The sequence below is a fragment of the Mesocricetus auratus genome, unplaced genomic scaffold (genome assembly GCF_017639785.1).
Source record: "Mesocricetus auratus isolate SY011 unplaced genomic scaffold, BCM_Maur_2.0 Super-Scaffold_100019, whole genome shotgun sequence".
Taxonomy (NCBI): Eukaryota; Metazoa; Chordata; class Mammalia; order Rodentia; family Cricetidae; genus Mesocricetus; species Mesocricetus auratus.
In genome coordinates this window covers 23,865,889-23,887,988 of record NW_024429200.1, presented here as the reverse complement: position 1 = coordinate 23,887,988, position 22,100 = coordinate 23,865,889, and the positions used below count along the sequence as shown (strand labels likewise).

At 37.3% G+C, this 22,100-nt stretch overlaps 1 protein-coding gene across 2 annotated transcripts in view; it reads right to left on the bottom strand.

Annotated features, from left to right (window-relative positions):
- Positions 1-1,454: 1,454 nt before the first annotated feature.
- Tfec (transcription factor EC) overlaps positions 1,455-22,100 on the bottom strand; it is a 66,332-nt gene continuing 45,686 nt past the window's right edge. For both annotated transcript variants that reach the window (XM_021233496.2, XM_040728690.1), the window contains exons 3-7: positions 12,567-12,681; positions 11,396-11,452; positions 8,430-8,505; positions 3,266-3,413; positions 1,455-2,405 (exon numbers count right to left, since the gene is read on the bottom strand). In XM_021233496.2, coding sequence (XP_021089155.1) covers positions 2,028-2,405; positions 3,266-3,413; positions 8,430-8,505; positions 11,396-11,452; positions 12,567-12,681 — 774 coding nt within the window. In that variant the 3' untranslated portion in view covers positions 1,455-2,027. The remainder of the gene's footprint in view (positions 2,406-3,265; positions 3,414-8,429; positions 8,506-11,395; positions 11,453-12,566; positions 12,682-22,100) is intronic.

Sequence of the window (22,100 nt, the reverse complement as noted above, 5' to 3'; positions counted from 1 at the left end):
CAGAAGTAGTTCACATTTAGGCCCTTTTCATTGACATAAGGACTTGAAAGTTTTTGGTGACATATTGTGGACAAAATACTAAGCATGCTTAAATATTTTAGATATCATAACTCAACCAAGGATTACACACTTTGTTATTTAAGTTTCTATTCTAGTAACAATTTTAGCACCTAATTTATTATGACATCCTAGACTTATTTGTTTCTATAACCAGATGTCAACATCAGTTTTTAAAATCTCCTGAAGAAAGGTATGCAGATCTGTCAGTCAAGTGTCTTGTGACTGTATTTCCATGCCTATTTTCTTTGGCCATTCGGTTGATATTAGTCCCCTCTAATAAACCCCCTTGTATTCATCTTGTGCATTTTACATAGTGCCGTTCTCCTCAAATTTGCAGCCATCTTTCTCTGAACTCTCCTACTTACAGCTTGTGTTTAGATTTTAATTCTGCACATCCTCTACTCTTTGGTTTTGTTCTCATGTTGTCTTATTAAGTGTCTCCTCAAGAACTACATCATGTACTTATCTGTTCAACATTTTCATAGGGTCCAGCACAGTTATAACTATTCCCACATCAATGCTGATTGAGTCACAATCATTCATCGAGGTCCAGTCATAATGACAGACATAGCAGTATGTGTACTGATAAAATTCCCAAAGTTTAGACAGATTCAAGAAAAAACAACACAAATGGAGTACTGCATATACAAATACTTGTACTAAATGGTGACAGAAAGGAAGACCATGGGGCACTGCAAGATTCAAGGGAAAAAACTTCATCTTCCACTCACATTTGAATAAAATAAAATGTAATTTCACCTAACAGATTATCAATTGGTGATCTAATAGTCAATATTTAGTCAATGTTTGAGATAACCTGTATCGATAAGAAATCTACATCTCAGCTGGGTGTTGGTGGCACACGCCTTTAATCCCAGCACTCGGGAGGCAGAGACAGGTGGATCTCTGTGAGTTCAAGGCCAGCCTGATCTACAAAGTGAGTTCCAGGACAGCCTCCAAAGCTACAGAGAAACCCTGTCTCGAAAAACCAAAAAAAAAAAAAAAAAAAAAAGAAAGAAATCTACATCTCACAGAGGACATGATGACAAATGTTAAATCCAGATAAATTTTTCTAGTATGGGGACATTTTATATTTTAGTTACTAAAAGTTAATATCATACACCGTTTGAAGAACAAAGCAAAACTTGGAATATAAGTTATGACATTGATCCGATAATCAGAGAAATGAAGCAAAATAAAATAATATATCCTACCTACATTATGTGGATGTGTATTTGTGCAAAATGGTTAAACAGAGGACCATGTCCTGGAGGAGAGTCCTCACCATGTTCCTTTTCCTGAAGAGAACATATATACATAAATCTGTGAGAAGATGTTCAGAATTAATCTCACTGAACTGATTGAAAAAGTCAGGATCTAAGTTTAGAAAAAAATTTTTTAGAAATGTTCGTCACTTTATTTTGAAAAATTCTCATGTTATTACAGACTGAGTTTCAAGTACATGTCAAAAACATACATTTTATATTTATTTTCCTGACCAGTGTTCAAACTTACGTATATATCCACGAGACAATGGAAAGGAAATTATCACCTAATTTGTTAGTCTTGATTCTTTAAAAAAATGATATTATAAGAGGTGAGACAGAATACGGAAGTGAGAGGAAAGTTATACTGCAGTCTCGAAGGACTATAGTTCCAATAATATCATGTCACTGTTCTGAAGGTATCATACTAGAGCCATTATTGAATTGAACCACTTTCCAGGAAAACCAAATTTAAGGAAATCTGGACTCTGTAGAGAAACGGGGAAACAATACTGTGATCTTCAGCGGCTCTTTAACACCATGTTTCTTCTTCCCATGCATTCTCCCTTTGCTTCTAATCATTTCCCCAGCCACGGGCAACGTAATTCCTTTCAGAGAACTAAGTGAAAATAATGCAGGTCATGATCGCATAGCACCAGCATGGAGTTGCTTCCTGGTTGATGATGTGAGCCTGTTTGTGGCTTACAATTCATCACTATCCTCCGAGCTAAAGCTACTTCGACTGTTCGCTTTGGAGACTGCGGGGGAAGTGGCAGAGAGGAGTGGGTCTGTTCCAAAGGGGCAGATTGTATCACTTAGTAGCATGCCGTCCAATCTTTGTTCCTCTTTCAAGGCGGCACTAAATGATAAATCTGTGAAGTGAGACAAAGGATCAGAGAAGGCCACAGCTTGCTCACAGAACTCCGGGCTTGTCCCCTGAGATGGAGTCAGTTGCTGGCAGCAGCCTACTGAGTTCTTCTCAGGATGGGCCTGCTGTTTGGTGATGTAGGGACTGAAATCAGCTGTGCCAAGTGAAGCCAGCATTGGCAGACCATGAGCACGTGCTTGTATTTCTAGTTCCTGCAATTTCCAACAAGAGATTATAAATGATTAAATGATGCACTGGAGAAGTTGACATAATTATTGAAATCAAACTGGAAAAAAACAAAAAACAAAATGTTACCTAATGATCAAAAAGATGAAGAGTGCAAACTACAAAAACATTTTACAAGTAAAGAAATCTGGTGTACTTGCAATTCCTCAAAATTAATTAAACAAATAAAAAAAAGTGAGGTGTCTGTAAACTCCATGGCATGTGAGGTAGCATAGTGACTTGGGCTAAATAGTGGTCTTCCAGTTAATCTCCTGTCATAACTCCAGAGCATTTCACTAAGATAGGGAAAGCATTTGATTTGACCATGCTCTTGTTTGTGTTAATAAGAGATACAGTTACCAAGCCCATATTTCAATACTGTGTGACATGTAAACAGATGAAAGGCAACAATGTAAACTGGTAGAATATACTTCCAACCAATGAAATCCATAACAATGTTACTAAAGAAATTAAAGACGAGTGAGAAACTTAGTGTCCAAAATCATCTTACAGAAACAAACGCTTCATTTTGTTTGGCCTGTTTTCTGCTTTTCAGTGCTGTGTGTGTGTGATGATGCTATCTCTGTGTGTTAAATGAAGATTCCTTTCTTCATTTGATAGCTGGTTCTCATCCATTCTATGTCTATTTAAGTCTTCTTGATCTTAGATCTCCAATCAAAATCAAATTGAGACAACCCAATTCAGAAGCTTCTAAAAGTCCGTAAAGTTATTTTTCCAAAGGGGGAAATTATTAATAAGAAAATATACAAATGAGACCAGTGAATGAAGCAGTGCCAGGAGAGCAATATGTTCGCTGTATAGCACGTGGCAACCATTTTATATCGACCTGAATCCGGAGAACAAGCTGCCGGTTAGCCTGCTCCAATTTCTTCTGTCTGTGTTCTAACTCCCGGGCTCTCTGTTGTTCTTTTTGTAGCCACTTGATGTACTCCACTGATGCCTTCAGAATGGTTCCTTTGTTCCAGCGCATATCACTGTAGAAGAGGGAGATAACCTTTTCACAATTGTGCATGTCAGCAGAATTCATAAGAACTTACAAAATCTTTTACATTAATATGAAATAATGATTTACATGACTATTATTCACTCTTAGATATTATTGCTTCTGAATAGAAATTTTAATAGAATAGTTAAGAAGCCCTTATATAGTAAAATTAATCCCAGAATGAAAATAAGTGTCAAAAGAAAGTAATAAAGTGACTTTTTGTGGGAGAGCTAAATGCAATATCATGATTCTACCATTACAGTTTTTATATTTTTAGTGAAAATTGCTTTTATTATTAACTCTAAGATTAAAATCTATGTGCAGTATTTCTGCATTAATGAACTAGGAAATGTACATTACTGACGACTTAAGCCTAAATTTTTTAAGATCATTTCAGATGTACCAATCTTTTAACCTATTTCCTAATATGGCTGCTTTTGTTTCTAAGAAAGAAAAAAAAATATTCTCCCCTGAATGGTGATCCTAAGTGGTTGGGAAAGACAGCAGAGTTGGGCAACATTGCTTTATGCAATAGAGCAAGCTTCCTGAAACCATTTAATCAATTTTATGCACAAATGATAACATTGGTATTTTTAAGACTGTGTTCAGAACACTATTTTTAAAAATTTTAGTATCCTTAAATATCTAAGATAAGTGAATAGAATTAAGGATTTCTGAACATAGGAGAAATAATAATATAGAAGTGTAGAAGAGGCTATTAATGATCTTAGTATCTGAAAACCCTGTGGATGTAATGCAGCATGAGAACTATTAATATGCATTAATAATAAGAACAAACTAATTACCAAATGTTAATTAAAGTGGTTAGAAGATGCTGGTGACTGATCCTGAAGATCATTGACTCCACTAAATTGGCTGCCAAGCAAGCTCTGAGATCCTCCTGTCTCTAACTCCCAGCAGAGGGATTACAAGCATGCACACCCAAGCTGGATTTTTTTTAGTGGGTGCAGGGTCTGGACTCAGATCCTCCAGCACGAGCAGCCAGTACTCCCCACTGAGCCATGTCCCTCACTCTAAAAGTTATTTACATACAATATAATATAAGCATATAGCAAAAATTAAACATATTCCTACAGCTGTTTTTGCTTTACATTGTCTAAATATATACTGAAATTAGTTCTGGTTTGTGTAATCTTTGTAAAGTATAATAAAGTTAATTAATTACTTATTATGGGCCAGATGTAGGAATATAGGAAACATCCATTTGAATACTACTCATAGGAACAGCTCGGTTGAGCTTATCATTAAAAGCAGCAAGGCTTAAAGACATTTGAGTGGCCAACCATCTACTGAAATGTACCAAACCACTGCCGTGTTTGCTGTTGAAACAAGAGATGTTTGTAACTGAGAAATATTGTGGTCTCCTGAATTGGAACTCTTAAGCAGTAGCAGGAACCCTATAGAACCTTATTTTTGTTTCATTTCCTCCAATGTGGGGGAAGGGCAAATGAAGGAGAAAGAATAAGAAGCAAAGGACACAGCTCACACCCATGCATATATGACGAGCATGATGTACATATATATATATGCATATATATGTATATATATATATGACATGAAGTTGGGAGGGGTGTGTTGTTTGTTGTTTGGGGATATGGAAGTGTTGAGGCAGAAATAAGGGAGGGATATATTCAATTTCTTTGTATACATGCATAAAATTTCCAATAAAGAAAAAAATAAAAGTAAAGGACAAGCACAGTCATATCTGAACCCTAAAGTCCTGCTAAATTAAATCTAAAATATCTACAAAATGGGGAGGAAGAATACAGTACCTTTTGATTGCACCTGATGGCATTCTGTTTTTGAAATTCACTGTATCTGAGAATATTTGACTAGATAATGTTTGCTCTTCAAATGCTTAAAAATGTCCATATATATGGAAAGTTCTGTCTACCTAAATAATTTCAAATGCTTCAGGATTAAAAAACTGAAAAAATGTAATGTTGTTATAGAAATTTGGGTTGTGAAGTCATGGCTAAACAAAGAAGAGAGACATTGTCCTTTCATTTTCCATAAGACAATATGGCCTACAGTGTAAATTGGTGTAGAATTTCCTTCAGGTAAAGCTGCAGAAAATGCACATGAGCTGTCACCTTGTGTGTGACATCCACTTCAAAACATTAGAATTTTATAACCAAGAAATGCAAAAAAATACCAGGACACATCTGATTTGTATTTTTCTCAAATTAATTTCTCAGCTCCAGTTTTTCTGTATAATTTTCTCTATTAACTCCATGATTTTGTTTTGCAAAGAAGTACAAATTTCTGAATGTTTTGGTATATAAAAATGGCTATGCCATTGAATTCAGCATCTCTGAAGTAGCTCTGGCTTCATTCCCTAATGTTCAGTCAAGAGAGCTGGAAAGGCCCTCAGCAGAGGACATTTCTCCATGCCTGTGCCCAGGGACAGGTGACATTTAGAAGGTGAACTCCAGGTCTCCTTGCTCACTTTACTTGTCTTCTGTAGACATGTGGCTTTTTTTTGAGACAGGGTTTGTTATGTGACCTGGGATAGACTAGAACTCACTACATAGTCAGGATTGCCCTCAGACTCATAGAGACCCTCCTGTCTCTGCTTTCTAAGTACTAGAATTATAGATGTGAGCTACCACATCCAGCTATTTCCTTGAACTAAAAATAAAATATCTCCAGTCATCCTAATGGTTGTCACCTATGCAAGCAAAACTGATAATCTCTTGATATTTCTGGTGTTTTCCAATTGACTTTTTAGTTTATCCATTGGCATAACTTAGTAATGCTATTTCTTATTCACTTTGCCTCCTTCAAATGGAATCCTGCCTTCTCTGCATTGTCCCAACAAACTTTCCCTAGTATTTTGCCTGAAGCTTTTAAATTATCTGTCTTGACATCTAAAACTCAACCAATCAGTTCCAACTGTTTCATAGTTATTCCAGAGGTTTTGGATCCAGAGTCTGCTCTAGTAAAATTCTTTTCATGATGCTACATTCTAGATTTAGCCTTGGCATCCTCATCGCTAAACCCCAAGGAACATTGAACACTGAAATAACAGGTGAGGTCTCTCCAATCCAGGGGAGGAAATACACCAAAGCAGAATTTAGTGTTCAGGTGTTTGAATGGCATGCTAGCAGCTATGTATAGAGACACATAGACGTATTCATCATTTTACTACTCAGTGTGTTTACAGTAAGATCTTAATGTTTGCATACAGATAGTGTTATCAAACATGAGAGTCAAGAGGACTGACTGATTTCCATAATGAAGAAAAAGATGCTCAAGAATTCATATACTGAAGCTTTCGCAACAATCTTCTCTTCCATCTGCGTCTGTGGTAAATTGATTTACCATATTATAGGCCAGAATGAGACAATGATAACCTCAGACAGTTTTTGTCAATAGCTTTGTGGCTAATCACCCTCATTCATTTACATGTAGTCTTGGTCTGATTTGGGGGTTATAGTGGCAGAGTTAAATAACTTCAATACAGCCTACATAAAACATAAGGCTTGAGATATTTATAGGAAAACCTTGTCATGTGCTATACAATGAGTTAAGCCAGAAAGAAGCAGATTATCAAAGTATCTATAAAATGTTAAAGATTACAATAGTTCAAACAATCTTTATAATGTATTCTCATATATCTTATTGATATTTTATAAAAGCAATTTTTGTGTACATGGAGGGGAGAGTTGGCTCAGTGTCTAAGGCACTTGTTGTTACTTCAGAGTACCCAGGGGGTGATACTCAACACCCACATAGAAGCTAACAAATGCCTGTAACTTATTAGAGAATCTGATGCCTTCTTCTGACTCCTGTGATGTTAGGCATATGGTCGACATACATTGGTGCAGGGAAAATATTCATAAACATATATGCATTTGTATTAATATATATAACAACAACATAAATCAATCTAAGAATAAGTAAGTTTATCTGTATATGTGCCTGTCTGTGTGCCAGAAGATGCTGGACGCCTTGATGTTGAGCAACAGGCAGGTATTAGCTGACCAACATAGGTGCTGGAAACCAAATTCAGTTGCTCTGGAAGAGCAGCGAGCATTCTTAACCATTGACTTATCTCCCCAGACTCAGTGTTCCCTTTGAATGAAAAAGAGTTCTCCATTTAGTGACTTTAGCAGGTTTTAATGATTATCACTAAAGCCCAAACTAGGCCTGAGTTCTTGAGATCTCTCTGCTGGGTGGATCCTTCTGCTATGTTCACCTCTAACCCTGTATAGCCCAGTGTGCTCATGACAATAAATATCACACTTTTTTTTAACATGAGTTATTTAATTGCCCAAGTTAGTTATAACATTTAGATTTCAGGAAAGACTATTTTCAATTCTCACAAGTCATCAAAACCCCATTTCTGGATGAGGAAATTGCTGATATTTAGAGAGATTTTTTAAAATCATCATTCAAGCTGCAGATCATGACTTTGCTTGCTGTACAAAGCTCTAATTTCAAAATTGAAATTTTGATAAGTTATGTCTTGACATTTACAATCTCAAACACCACATTTGGCTTTGTGTTTGCCACCAAAATCTGGTTGGCATCAATCAACAGTACTTTACAATTCCATCTTAACATGTGTATCTCCAGAACTTGAACATATTTGATATTGTGACAATTTAATTTTAGTGTTCATATAAATTTTAAGTTGGAAGAAATGCTATTATCATAAGTTGAATATCCCAGTCATTATCATAAACAGCTTTTGACACTATCATTAAATTGCAATATTGTTAGTATGCTGATCGTCACTATGATCTGAGGGCAACTCATATACTTATTTTTCCTATCAGAAGAATGAGCCTAGGAAATGCCTTTATGCTTAATAACTACCACTTTGAAATAGATATTTCAAAGGGAGCCCAGAAGTAGACTTGTCTTTGCTATAAGATGCTTCATTTCCTGGTCATTGGAACTGTCCTCCCTTTTCCCACCCACCCATTTGTGGGATACTGAAACTACAACGTTATTGCACAAATGATTTTGAACTCACGGATCATTAGACTTTGGAATAAGAGTGCCAAGCTCCTTGATTCGGTAATTAATATTATACCTTCTTCTTCTTTCAACTATTAAGAAAGAAATATTATTGATTATTCTCATTAAAATACAGTTCACTGTTGGTCAGCTGTAAATTTAATAATATTTCAAAAATAGTAAAAAAGACATTCCCCGTTAGTCAAAGGACAGTTTTAATAATAAGATAAAAATTCAAATATGTCTTATACTAGCAGGAAAATTTGTAATAATAGAATTGTAAATATGTACTTTATAACATGATAAAACGCTTTGACACAAAATACTTTTATTCTTTGAATTTGCTCACAGTGCAATACACATAGACACACCACACTCATATGCTTATTCTGTTTGGTTGATACCTCACACATACACATTTTGGCGGTCTATAGTGTAATATTTCAAGGGCATTCACCATGCTTTACCCTTCTCATACACTCCCCTCAATGTTTAGCACATTGCCAGTACATGTGATCAACTAACTATAACTGTATCCCTTGGGCTGGTGAGCTGGCTCAGTAGTTAAGAGCCCTTGTTGTTCTTCAAAAGGTCCCGGGTTTGATTCCTAATACTTAAATGGAAGCTCACCACCAATTTGGGCATCAGGCATACATGTAGGGCAAAGAACTGATACACATAAAATAATAATAAAATACATCTAAGTAAATAAATAAAAATTGAAAGTTTTTTGTTTTGTTTTGTTTGAGAGCAAGGTGGTGGAGGCACAAGCTTTTAATCCCAACACTCAGGAGAAGAGGCAGAGGCAGGCAGATCTCTATGAGTTCAGGACCTGGTCTACAGAGTTCCAGGACGGCCAAGGCTATACAGAGAAACTGTGTTTTAAAAAAAACTTAAAACAAACCAAACAAAAGAACCAAAAACCAAAACAAAGATGTTATCTCTTAACTAAATGTATGTGAATTAGATGACGAGTTTGTTTTTCTTTAATTAACATTTATTTATTTATTGTGTGTGTGTGTGTGTGTGTGTGTAGACATACACACAATAGCATGTGCAGAGGTCAGAGGACATATGGTGGGGACAGATACTCTCCTTGCATTGTGTGGCTCCTAGGGATCAAACTTGGCTTGTCAGTCACTGCAGCAGCACCTTCAACCATTGAACTGTCTCCCTCGTCCTACCTTCCTACTTTTAAGTTTTCATATAGACAAGTGGTTTCCAAACTCTTTCTGGAAGCAAACATATCTGGAAGGATTGCTGAACCAATTTTTACCTCACCTAGGAATTCTGGTTTTTGTAGGTCAGAATATGCACTTCTAAAATTTTATTAGGTGAGACTCTTATTATTACATGTGTAATGCTGGCCATTCAAGTAATGTGGATATGCGCTCTTTAAAACGTCTCTCTCTTCGTTTTTCTATACGTTTATTATCCATAGAAATTTTGTGTATGTAGAAACTACTCACTATCAGTGACATAAAATTTCCTATATTGGTATTATATAATATTTTTGCAGTGGGTTACATGTACAAAGTAAGTATTCCAGGAAATTTTCACAAAAAAGGGCCATGAAAAAGGAAAAGCATACTTCAAAAACATTGTCAAATACCTAAATAGTGCCTCTTTGAGAACTAATATCTGCTACATGAAATGAGGGAAGTCACTATCAAAAATTATTTGCCTTCATAAACCTTCTCTACAAACTGAGGTGCCATTAATGAGCTTGGTCTTTGGTAACAGCACATTCAAGTTAGAATGCAATCAATCATTGAGCTTGTTCACCCTGTTCACTAATTCTCCTTTTCTGCTTCGCTAAATGTTTCTACATAAATAAACAAAAGTAAAACTGATAGAAAAGTAGAGAATTTGATAAAAATTCTGTCTTCACATATGTTATCGCTATATCATCAATGAAACATACAACAACAATGAAGAAAATTCATGATTTTATCTCCAAAGAGGTTACTTTTATGTTTGTTCAAAATATTTTACCTAATGCCACATTGTGCATACAAAAAAAGAAAAGAAAACTTCTTTACTCTCCTTAGATTCTATTTACACCATTTTCAATGGATAATTATTACTTGAGTTGTTCTTGCATATGTAAGTTATTTATTGAAGTCACTGGAGATACTGAAGCTCTTAAGGCAAGACTGAGCACTCTAAATGCAGGCCTTGCTGCTAATCTACCTCTCTCACCAACATTTCTCCATCTCATGTGACTGTCACAACTCAGAGTCAAATTGGCCTCGAGAAGGTATAAGGAATTCAGCATGACAATATAAATCATGCCTTCCATTGAAAAGGAAGGAGCAAACTGATTCTGAAAAATGAGAACACTCACTTGTTTCCAACAACATGAAGTACATTTTATAGTAAGTTTGTTTCTTTTTTTCTTTAATTTTTTTCCTATTTTAAATTGAAATTAGAAAAAATTTATTTTATATAGCAATCCCACCTCCCCCTCCCTCCCATTCTCCCATGTTCCCCACTGGCCCCCATCCCATCCCTCTTCTGCTTCACAGAAAGGGTGAGGTCTTCCATGGAGGATCATCAAAGTCTGTCACATCATTTGGGGCATGGCCTAGGCCTTCCCCCATGTGTCTAGGCTTAGAGAGTATCCCTCCATGGAGAATGGGCTCCCAATGTCCATTCGTACACTAGGGATACATCCAGTTTGTTTCCTTCAATGTATGAGTTGGTGAATCACAACACTGCTAAAACATAACCAAATGCACTCGTCTCCGTTAAGCACATCCTACCCAAGAAGGAAGCATCAAAAGGCAACTCAGCTTGTCTCGTTTCAAGAGATCTCAAGGTTTGCACTTCCAAAACTGGTTCAAGATGCTAAGCATGAACAATTAATTTCAACCATCCAACTTCAAGTAGTAATGGTATGACAGCAATAGACTCTGCTTTGCTCTCCACGCATCTCCTCTTGTATTGGTTTTGTTGGAAGAAAAAAGAAAACATACTCACTGAGGTTGTGGTTGTCCTTTTTCTGTCTCTCTTTCGCCAAAGCTCTAGTGTCAGTTTCTGAACAAAACAAAATAATTGAAGAGGAGCTGAGTTCTACTTTGAACCCTTTCCACGCAGCATTCAGAAACACTGGCTAGAAATAGAATATTACTTGTTCTAGGATGTTGTAATAATATGTTTGATGCCAATATGAAGGAAATTATAGCAGGGGATATTTTAACAAACAATGACAAAGTCGTTAAGACCTGGAGTAGAAAAAAACTGACCTTATTTCTAGCTTTCCATATAACAGCCACATGATCAGTTATCAAACTTGTTGCCTCAGGCTCATCACCTGTGAAATGACCATAACTCAATAGCACCTGGCAAACAATGGGAGTGTTCTACAGGCAAGTTGCATGGAAAACACTAAGCTCTTCACTAACTTCTACTATTATTCCCATAATTTTGAGATCCATAAATTAACCAAGTCCCTTCAAAAATATTTGTGATTGCTACATTGGAGCTAGCTGTATATCTCAGACATGTGTGTCAAAACTATTATGCCACTCAGGAAATAACAAAATTCTCTACAGATTGGTTGTCCATCAACTTTCAAAAGAGTCCACAGAGATTCTTACTCCCTGATCTTCATAACACGGGTAGTAGCATCAATTGGGATTACGATACCAACAGAATGTTAAGAAAAAGACCAAGGTTGGTCTCAAAGCTACTTTTATTGTGTCATCTGTAGGACCTTATGGAGAGGTGCATGCAGCTACTTGTCAGCTGACAGTATCTTCACAACCTATGCATGCACCAGTTTTAAAATGTATTGTCTAGCCGCAATCTCATGTCACAGTCTCTACTCTGGATGGATGATTTCCAGAGCATAGCTCCATAAGAGACTCCAAATCATAACAATTGGCTTAACTTCTCCTGGATCTGGATCCCTGGATGGAATAAAATTGTTAATGGTTGAGAGAAGCATATGAGTTGGTACCATCCATTCAATTAAAATGGACTATTGTTTAGTGATATTAAGAAATGACAGAATTACTCTCAACACTTCTCTCACTTAGCTATTGTGATAATACTTTAAAGAAATATTCAGCATGACACTATGTCATTCACATATTATGAAACTGATAAAAAGTTTCAAAGGTTAACCTTTTTAAAAAATCAACATTACCTGCAACTTCCTTTTTCATGGGCAGAATGCTTGGACAGGAAGCACTCATCAGATTCGCATTAACTGGAGAAATCCCCTGCTCACCACTGTACACATCCAAAATACTACTAGATAACTTACAGAAAAAGGAGAGAAAAGATCAACTAATTAACACCACTGTATACAAATATATATTTAATATTGTACATTAAATCCCTCTAAATTTGTCACTTTGTAATGATCATGAAATTAATACTATGTTAGTTTTACACAGAAATATATATTGACTTTTTAAAATCCATTATGTAATGATGTGGATAAGATATGTAGGAAATTGTATTTGGATTGCAATAAGAAGAGACATAAGTTCATGTGTTGAGGAAAATTTACAAACCTATAGGGAGTTGAGCTAGATTATGACATGGTTGTAAATTAGTACTATTAAAATAGCTTTTGGAAAAGCAATGCACATCTTAGAAAATCTAGAAGTTCCTTGCAGACCACAAGTCAAGCACAATGGCAAAACCTTTGGGAGTTTCAGAGTGCTGTCAGTACTCTCAGCATCTGCCATCAAGAGGGATTTTATGTTGTTAATAAAGTGGGAAACTATGCTTCCTGGAAGGAGTACTTGTCTCCACTGTACACTGATGTTCTAAGTTGACATTAACACCCCAGCTGGCAAGTAAGAGCACCCTAAGACTCATTTGACCCTAGTGAAGATAGGCTCTATCCAATTATGAACTGTGCAGTTCTTGATACTCTTCTTACGAACAATTTCTGAGAAACCTAAGGTACTTTATATGCAATTCAAAATTGTACTGATTCTTTCCCCAAACTATGCTTATTGATCATGCAACAAGATTTTATTTAAATAATATTCATATTTTAAATAAATGTACATTATTTCAGAAAAAGTTACATTTACAACATAGGATTCAAAATTATAAAATATTTCTATCTTATATATCTTTACTCTATTTCTGGGCAGTTAACCAAAGACTGAATAAGAAGCAACATTTTTTCTTTTCCTTAACGTCTACAGAAATATAATATAATATCATATGTATATGTATATATACATATATACATATTTATATGTGTGTGTATATATAAAATAATCAAACACAGCTATACCAAAATTATCACAGAGAAATTAACTATACATTCCTACTTATTGTGAAATTCCAGTTCAATTTGAGCAAATATTTCAAGATTGAGAAAATCAGTTTGGCAATCAATATGAAGGAAGTGCTCATTAAGGCTGAAATTAATATTCAGGAGGATAAGTTATTACAGTATACTAAATACTAAATAAATATGTGTTTCTAAGGAAAATCAACTATGATTAAGTTATCTAATACAAAAATTTGTGTTCATATCCGCCTTTGTCACTATGGCATATATTTTTATATACTGGTATCTTCATCATTAAGGTTTTTCAAAAGCCTCATCTTTTATTTATCCAGCTTATATATTACTTACATTCACTTACATTGAGTTTTTTACAGCGCTCAGGGTCAACCCAGGGCCTGAAATATGCTATGCGCATGCTCTATCGTGAGCTACACCCTTGACCCTACAAACTCATTATTTTGAAATGTGGTTTTACTTGACGGATTTTAGATGCAGGATATTGAAGTACTTACTCCTTTTCAGCTTACTTATTTTAAAAACAAACAAAGGTTGACTGAATTGGAAAGATGACGTACGTGAATCTCTAGCAAATACAATTAGGAGGTGTTCCGCAATACAGACCATTTCCCTAAGACGTGCATCATTTAAACGGAGCTTTAAACACACACATTTTTCATGGTCATGTTTGAATAGCTTGTTGGTTATGAGCCGAGGCATCCCCACCTGAGTTGTTCATTTCCATTGTGCTTTTGAGAAATATAATGGATGAGCAGAACAAAAAGACAGGGAGTGGAGGGGAAGGAACTAGGGGAAAGGGCACTTTTCTTCTCAAGAGCTTGAATTCAGATGGATTTCAATGTAGACTGGCAAATTGCAGAAACGTTAAAAGAAGAAAAGGGGCTCTGGATCATGGACTGTAACAATGCAGAGAGAGAGGCTCCTAAACAAGGGGTCCACAGTTCCTGCTCAGACAGTCAGTCCTCCTGCAGAATTCCTTAGAAACAGGACAGGGTTCTGACCATAAATCTAATACTGCTTACTCTAGCAAGGTGACGTCATCCCCTGACCTCGGTTACAGTCTACTTTGTGCCTTAAAGCATAATGATTAATGCCCTATTTAATTTTATGCTGTAGGTACTCTTCTATTTCATGTAAATGGCTAATCACTTTTTGACTATCATTAGACTGTTGATTTTCCAAGCATGTAATACACTTCAGGTCATCTAAGAAGGCTTCTCCCCATTAAAAATTGTAAGAGGGCAGGGTTGGTGAGCATTGAATGCATACACACCCATTGAAAAGCGCTTACAAAGCAAATTTTCATCTACCTGTGTCAGAGGTGTACGTTAATCAGTAACAAGGCCTGTCATTGTAGACCAATAAGCAAATAGATAGTTATTTTGTGAAGATGTTTTATTCTTGTTAAGAAAAGGCAGACTGATTTCTCAGTAAGGCAATATATTTGATATGACAGTGAATGAATGTCTTATTACCAAACCAAATAAAAACAAATAATCTATCTTAAAATCCATTTAAAAGGATCAAGTATACATCTGTGAAAGAGGATGCAATTCTCTGGTAGAGAAAGAAAAGTATTTCTAAGAAGCTGCTCAATGATGAGCAGTGATTGACAGTGACCTCATGATATCTAGATTTTATTCACATATCCACTCCTGAGAAATAACAGAACAGAAATAACCCGGATCCAGCCCTAGCAAGTGACAGATCCTTTCAAAGCAGCCAGCACTTCCGGGAAGGGGGTGGTATTCTCGTGTCAAAATGGCAAAATATAGGAATGCGATTATTTTGGGAAATAAAAAACAAAACATTAGAAATGACATAAAAGGAAAAGAAACAGAAAAACAAATGAGATCCAGTTTGTTAAACTAGCATAAAATAAATAAGGGGAAGGTTTATAATAATTTACAATAAAATAATAAGTAAACATAACAGTGAGCCTGCAGGAGAGAATTTTATGTCTGGTACTGTAATCCTGATCAAAATCCTGTGGCCAGGGGAGTCATAGACCTTTAGAAAGAACCTGCTGTTGTTATTCTACTGAACTGTCATACTGTGAAATTACCTTCCAAATACTTATGTTCATATGGGTAGACCTAGGCTGAGATTCGCCAGGTCCAAGAAGCTTCCTTCATCAGTGGAAACCAGTGAATGGTGGTGGATAACTGCTCAGTGTGCTGAAAAGAATAGATGAAATGGGGTGCTCAGCCTAAACAGGACATCTGTCTTAGTCCAACTTCAAGGCTCAGGAAACATTGCACATTCCAGTAGAGGAGAGAGAAAGAATGTAAGAGCCAGACTATGGAGGAGAGTGGTGTGAAATGCAGTCTTCTGGCCACACCACAGCCACCCTGTTCATAAACTCACAACACCTGTGCCACCTGCGCAAGATGAAGCCAGCCCAAGTCCCAGCACAGATAGGTAGATGACCACCAGATCCTATTACAGAGCAGCAATCGGCAGTGGACAGATACTGAGGGAGAGGCATTCTTTTCATAAGGATGTGGCCACTGGTAGGTTCCCCATGCCCCAGCAGATGGCCCCACATCCAAGCACAGATGGACAGTACTAACCAGAGTTAGTGGGCTATCAATAAAAAAGATACTCAGTTGGAAAGAGGATGTGTTGGGGGTTGAGAGAAGGAAGCAAGAATGAGTGTAAATGTGATCATATTCCATTATATGCTAGTATGAAAATCTCAAGAATAAAGAAAAAATTTGAGTTAATGAAACAGAACTATAAAATGCTTATATAATAATGAGAATATATGTAAGTTTTTTTCAGTAACACAATTAGGAATTAAGTGCAAAGTGAGAAATGAATGAATTTTATAACATGAAGGAAATAATTATACATGTCTTTTTATTCCAGCCTTGATGACATGCATGTATGAGACCATGATAATAATATTTCTAAGCATACAGTGTTAAGTTTATCTATCTTTGAAAAAAGGAAAACCAAAGTTGGGTTGTTATGGAAGTGAGGATGATCTGGGAGGAGTTGGGAGAAGGGAAAATAAAATAAGCATAATATACTACCTAAAATTTTAATGAATTAATTATAAAAAGGGCTTACTTCCACAAAGAGTAACACTGCAAACAAAGAGAACATTGAAAAGGAGGAGATACTTAAAACTGTGTTTCAGAGAATATGAGATAAAATGGATCAAATACTTTAGAAAAGTGATTGTGGAATGTAAGAAAAAGGTGACGGTGGCCACTGAAATCAAAGACAAGAGAAATCTTCAGTTTTCATAATTCCAGCCAGAGTAAATTGGGGTAACAAGGAACTGATAAGAAATTATTATGGAAATATATTTTAAAATTATTTATGTGTTTTGGAGACTTGCTTCTTGAGTTCTTTGTAAATTTTAGAGATCAGGCCTCTGTCAGATGTGGGGTTAGTGAATATCTTTTCCCAATCTGTGGGTTACCTTTTTTTATCATTTTTTATTTTAATTTTAAATAGCTTGTTTTACATGTCAATCCCAGTTCCCTCTCCCTCCCCTCCTCCCGCACTCCCCTTCCCCCCCCTCCCACCCTATTGCCAAATCCTTCCACATAGGGGATATCTAGAGTCTGTCATTTTACTCTGGGTAGGGTCCAGGCACTCCCCTAAGAGTCCAGGCTGAGAGACCATCCCTCTTTGTGCTATAGGCACACGAAGACTGTTTGTATACCAGGGATAGACACTGATCCACAGCTCAGGGCCCCATAGGTTGCCCAGGCCTTCTCGCTGACACTCACATTTGGGGGATCCAGATCAGTCCCATGCTGGCCTCCCCACTGTCAGTCTGGGGTCCAAGAGCTCTCCCCTGTTCAGGTCAGCTATCTCTGCTGGTTTTGCCAGCCCATTCTTTGCCAATTTGCTCATCACTCCTCTCTCTCTGTCACTGGGTTCCTTGGGTTCAGTTCAGTGATTAATTGTGTGTTTGCCTCTGCTTCCATCAGTCACAGGATGAAGGCTCCCGGATGGTTATAGACATCAAGTTCATTATCAGGAATGGGCATTCGAGGTGGTCTCTCCACTATTGCTTAGCTTGCCAATTGGTGTTATCCCTCTACCTTTTTGTCTTGCTGACTGTGTCTTTTGCCTCCCATAAGCTTCTCAGTTTCAGGAGGTCCCATTTATTAATTGTCAATCTTGGAGTTATGTTCAGGAAGCGGTTTCCTGTACCAATTCGTTCAATGGTAACTCCCACTTTCTCTTCTAACAGGTTCAATGTGACTGGATTTATGTTGAGGTCTATGATTCATTTGGATTTAGGTTTTGTGCATGGCAAAAGACATGGATCTATCCGCATTCTTCTACATGCCAGACTCCAGTTACGCCAGCACAATTTGTTGACGATGCTTTCTTTTTCCATTGTATAATTTTGGCTTCTTTGTCAAAAATTAGGTGCTCATACGTGTATGGGTTAATGTTAGGGTGTTCAATTCGATTCCATTGGTCTATCTGTCTATTTTTGTGCCAATACCAAACTGTTTTCAGGACTATAGCTCTGTAATACAGCTTGAAGTCAGGGATGGTGATACCTCCAGATGTTGCCTTGTTGAATAGGGTTGGTTTGGTTATCCTGGATCTTTTGTTTTTCCATATAAAGTTGAGAATTGTTCTTTCAAGGTCTGTGAAGAATTGTGCTGGGATTTTTTTGTTTGTTTTTATGAGACAGGGTTTCTCTGTATTGTTTTGGAGGCTGTGGGTCCAGCTTGGCCTCGAACTCACAGACCGCCTGCTTCTGCCTCCCGAGTGCTGGGATTAAAGGCGTGTGCCACCACTGCCCGGCTGTGCTGGGATATTAATGGGGATTGTGTTAAATATGCATATTGCTTTTGGTAAGATTGCCATTTTTAATATGTTGATCCTACCTATCCAAGAGCATGGGAGATCTTTCCATTTTATTGTGTCTTCTTTAATTTCTTTCAATCAAAAAGTGGGGTACAGAACTAAATAGAGAATTCTCAGTAGAGGAGTCTAAAATGGCCGAGAGACACTTAAGATAGTGCTCAAATTCCCTAGCCATCCAGGAAATGCAAATCAAAACAACTCTGTGATACCATCTTAGAGAATGTCAGGATGGCTAAAATCAAAAACTCCAATGACAGAATTATACTGGAGAGGATGTAGAGAAAGGGGAACACTCCTCCACTGCTGGTGGGAGTAATGACTCGTACAACCACTTTGGAAATCAGTATGGAGATTCCTCAGGAAAATGGGAATCAGTCTACCACAAGACCCAGCAATTCCACTCTTTGGCATATACTCAAAAGAGGCACATTCATACAACAAGGATGTCTGTTCCACTATGTTCATAGCAGCATTATTTGTAATAGCCAGAACCTGGAAGCAACCTAGATGCCCCTCAACTGAACAGTGGATAGAGAAAATGTGGTACATTTACATAATGGAGTACTATTCAGAGGAAAAAACAATGGAATCTTGAAGGTTGCAGACATACAGAAGCCACCCAAAGAAACCATCCTGAGTGAGGTAACCCAGTCACAAAAAGACAAACATTGTATGTACTCACTCATTTATGGATTTTAGACATGAATCAGGGGAGTGGCAGCATACACTCCCATTGCCAGAGAGTCTGGGAAACAGAACCTTCATCCAGTGACTGATGAAAGCAGAGGCAGACACCCACAGCTAAACCCTGAACTGAACTCCTGGAATCCAGTGTCAGAAAGGGAGAACTTATGGGCAAAGGAGTTCAGACTGGGCTGGTTTAACCCACAGAAACAGTTGACCTGAACAAGGGGGAGCTCTTGGACCCCAGATTGATGGCTATGTGGAAAGCATGGGACTGACCCAGACTCCCTGAATGTGGGTGTCAGTGAGGAGGCCTAGGTAATCTATGGGGCCTTGGGTAGTATTTATCCCTGGCGTACAAATAGACTTTGAGTGCCCATCCCACAATGAGAGATGCTCTCTCAGCCTGGACTCTTCAGGAGGGCCTAGACCGTACCATGGATGGCATGACAGACTCTGGAGATCCACCATGGAGGGCCTCACTCTACCTGGGGATCGGAGTGGAGATTGGATGGGGGGCTGGGAGGGCTGGTGGGGAGGGGTGGGGAGAAGGGGAGGGAGAGGGAGCTGGGTTTGACATATGAAACAAACTTGTTTCTAACTTAAATTAAAAAAAGGAAAAATTATTTATGTGTATGGGTGTTTTGCTTATTTATTGTATATCTGGCATCATGTGAGAGCCTAGTGCTGTAGATGCCACAGAGGGTAGAAGATCTCCTGGGACTGGGATTACAGACAGTTGTGAATGCCTCATGGGTGATGGGAATTGAATTTGGAACCTCTAGATGAGCAGTCAATATTCTTAACTACAGAGTTACTTCTCCAACACCAGGAAATAGGCATTAAAACCAGAACATAAATAATCTAAAGTGAGAGACAAACCATGAAAATATTTTGTGTTAGTCAGAGTTCTCTAGAGGAACAGAATTTACAGAATGAAAAATATATATACACTCTCTATATATACATATGCATATATATGTATATGCATACGTATACATATGTGTATATAAGGAATTTGTTAGAATGGTTTACAGTCTGGGGTATAGCTAGTGCAACAATGGCTGTCTACCAACAGGAGGTCAAGAATCTAGTAGTCATTCAGTCTGTGATGGTGGATATCTCAACTGGCCTTTAGTATATGTCAGAACCCCAAAGAAGTAGGCACTAATCTTGTGAAGGAATGGACTTGGTAGTGAGAGTGAGGGAAAGCAGGCAAGTAGGAAGCATTTCCTCCTCCCATGCCTTTCAGGTGGGCTTCCAACAGAGTGCTTGTCTCAGATTAAAGGTGCAGAGTCTCACATCAAAGATCTGGATTAAAGATGTGTTGACCCACAAAAGATCCAGATTCAATGTGGGTCTTCCATGTAGAATGATTTAACTCCCAATGTAGTCAAGTTGGCAACAATGCATAGCCATCACATATGGATAACAATTATCAATATCACTCAGTCACCCTATCTAAAAAGTAAACCGGCTAAATAAACTATCACTAGACAGATGTAGCTAACAAGAGACAACTACTAAAAGATACATAAATGTTGAATGAAGAAAAAAAGAAATCAGAAATGCCAGCAGATTATAACTATAAGGGAGCTGACACCACCATAACTAATATCAGAAAAAAATAAGCTTTAAACTTAGAAACTTCATTAATGATTATGATAATATCAATGGTAAGTTTAACAGTCCCTAGAAACCTAGGAGATGAACTTCTGGACATATCTGTATGAAGACTCTGCTAGTTGAAGTGGAACAGGCCAGGGTCCTAAATGCATGCAAAAGAGAGCTAACCGTGACTGAAAATGTCATACAGCCAGCTTCCTTAGGTTGCCATTGCCATGACTCCTCCACTTTGGTAAACTGTGCCCCCAAAATGTGAACTAAAATAAACCTTTCCTTCCTTCCTTAAATCATTCCTGTCAACTATTTTGTCCCAGTAAAGAAATCTGTAACTGTGGTGGTTTGAATGTAATTGGCTCCCATAGACACTTAGGGTGTGACACTATTGGAAGGTATGGCCTTATTGGAGGAAGTGTGTCATGTGGGGCAGGCTTTGAGGCCTTCCTCAAGCTTCCTTCAGTGTGACTGTCAGTCGATTTGCTGTTGCCTCTGAGTTAAGATGTAAGGACTGTCAGCTCTAGCACCACATCTGCCTGCATAATGCCATATCCCCGATCCTCGTGATAATGGACTGAACCTCTGAAACTGTAAGCGAGCCACCTCAAATAAATGTTTTCTTTATAAGAGTTGCCATGGTCATGGTGTCTCTTCTAAGACAACAACTAATAAAAGGACAAAGTACTACATATAAAAAGTGATTTTTACAAAAAGACTAATTATAAGCATGCATGTACCTAAAGAAAACCACAACAAATATGTGAAGTATGCTAAAATCTACAGAAGTTAATAACCTAACATCAGAGTAGAAGATTCCTATGCATTCCTTTTCATTTTTAAAAGTCAAGCAGACAAAACAATAAGGAACGCTGTGAAAGACTTTAATGAAAGTAATAATGTGACTTCATAGATATGTTTATAGTACTTGCAAAAGTAGAGTACACATGATTTTCCCAAATATTGTTGAAATATTCAAACATTGACTATATAGTCAGCCAAAAGAAAACCTCAACACAAAGTTCATGTGTCACTTGATTTGGAAAAATTTTAAAGTTATTGGGAACTCAAGAGTAAAGATGAATTTGAGATTCCATCTTACGCCTGTCAGAATGACTAAGATCAAAACCATATCCTGCAAGGATATGGAGCAAGAGGAACACTACTGTTGTTGGGAGCACAAACTTTGGAAATCAATATGGTGATTTATAGAAAACTGGGAACCAATCTGCCCCAAGACCTAGCTATACCACT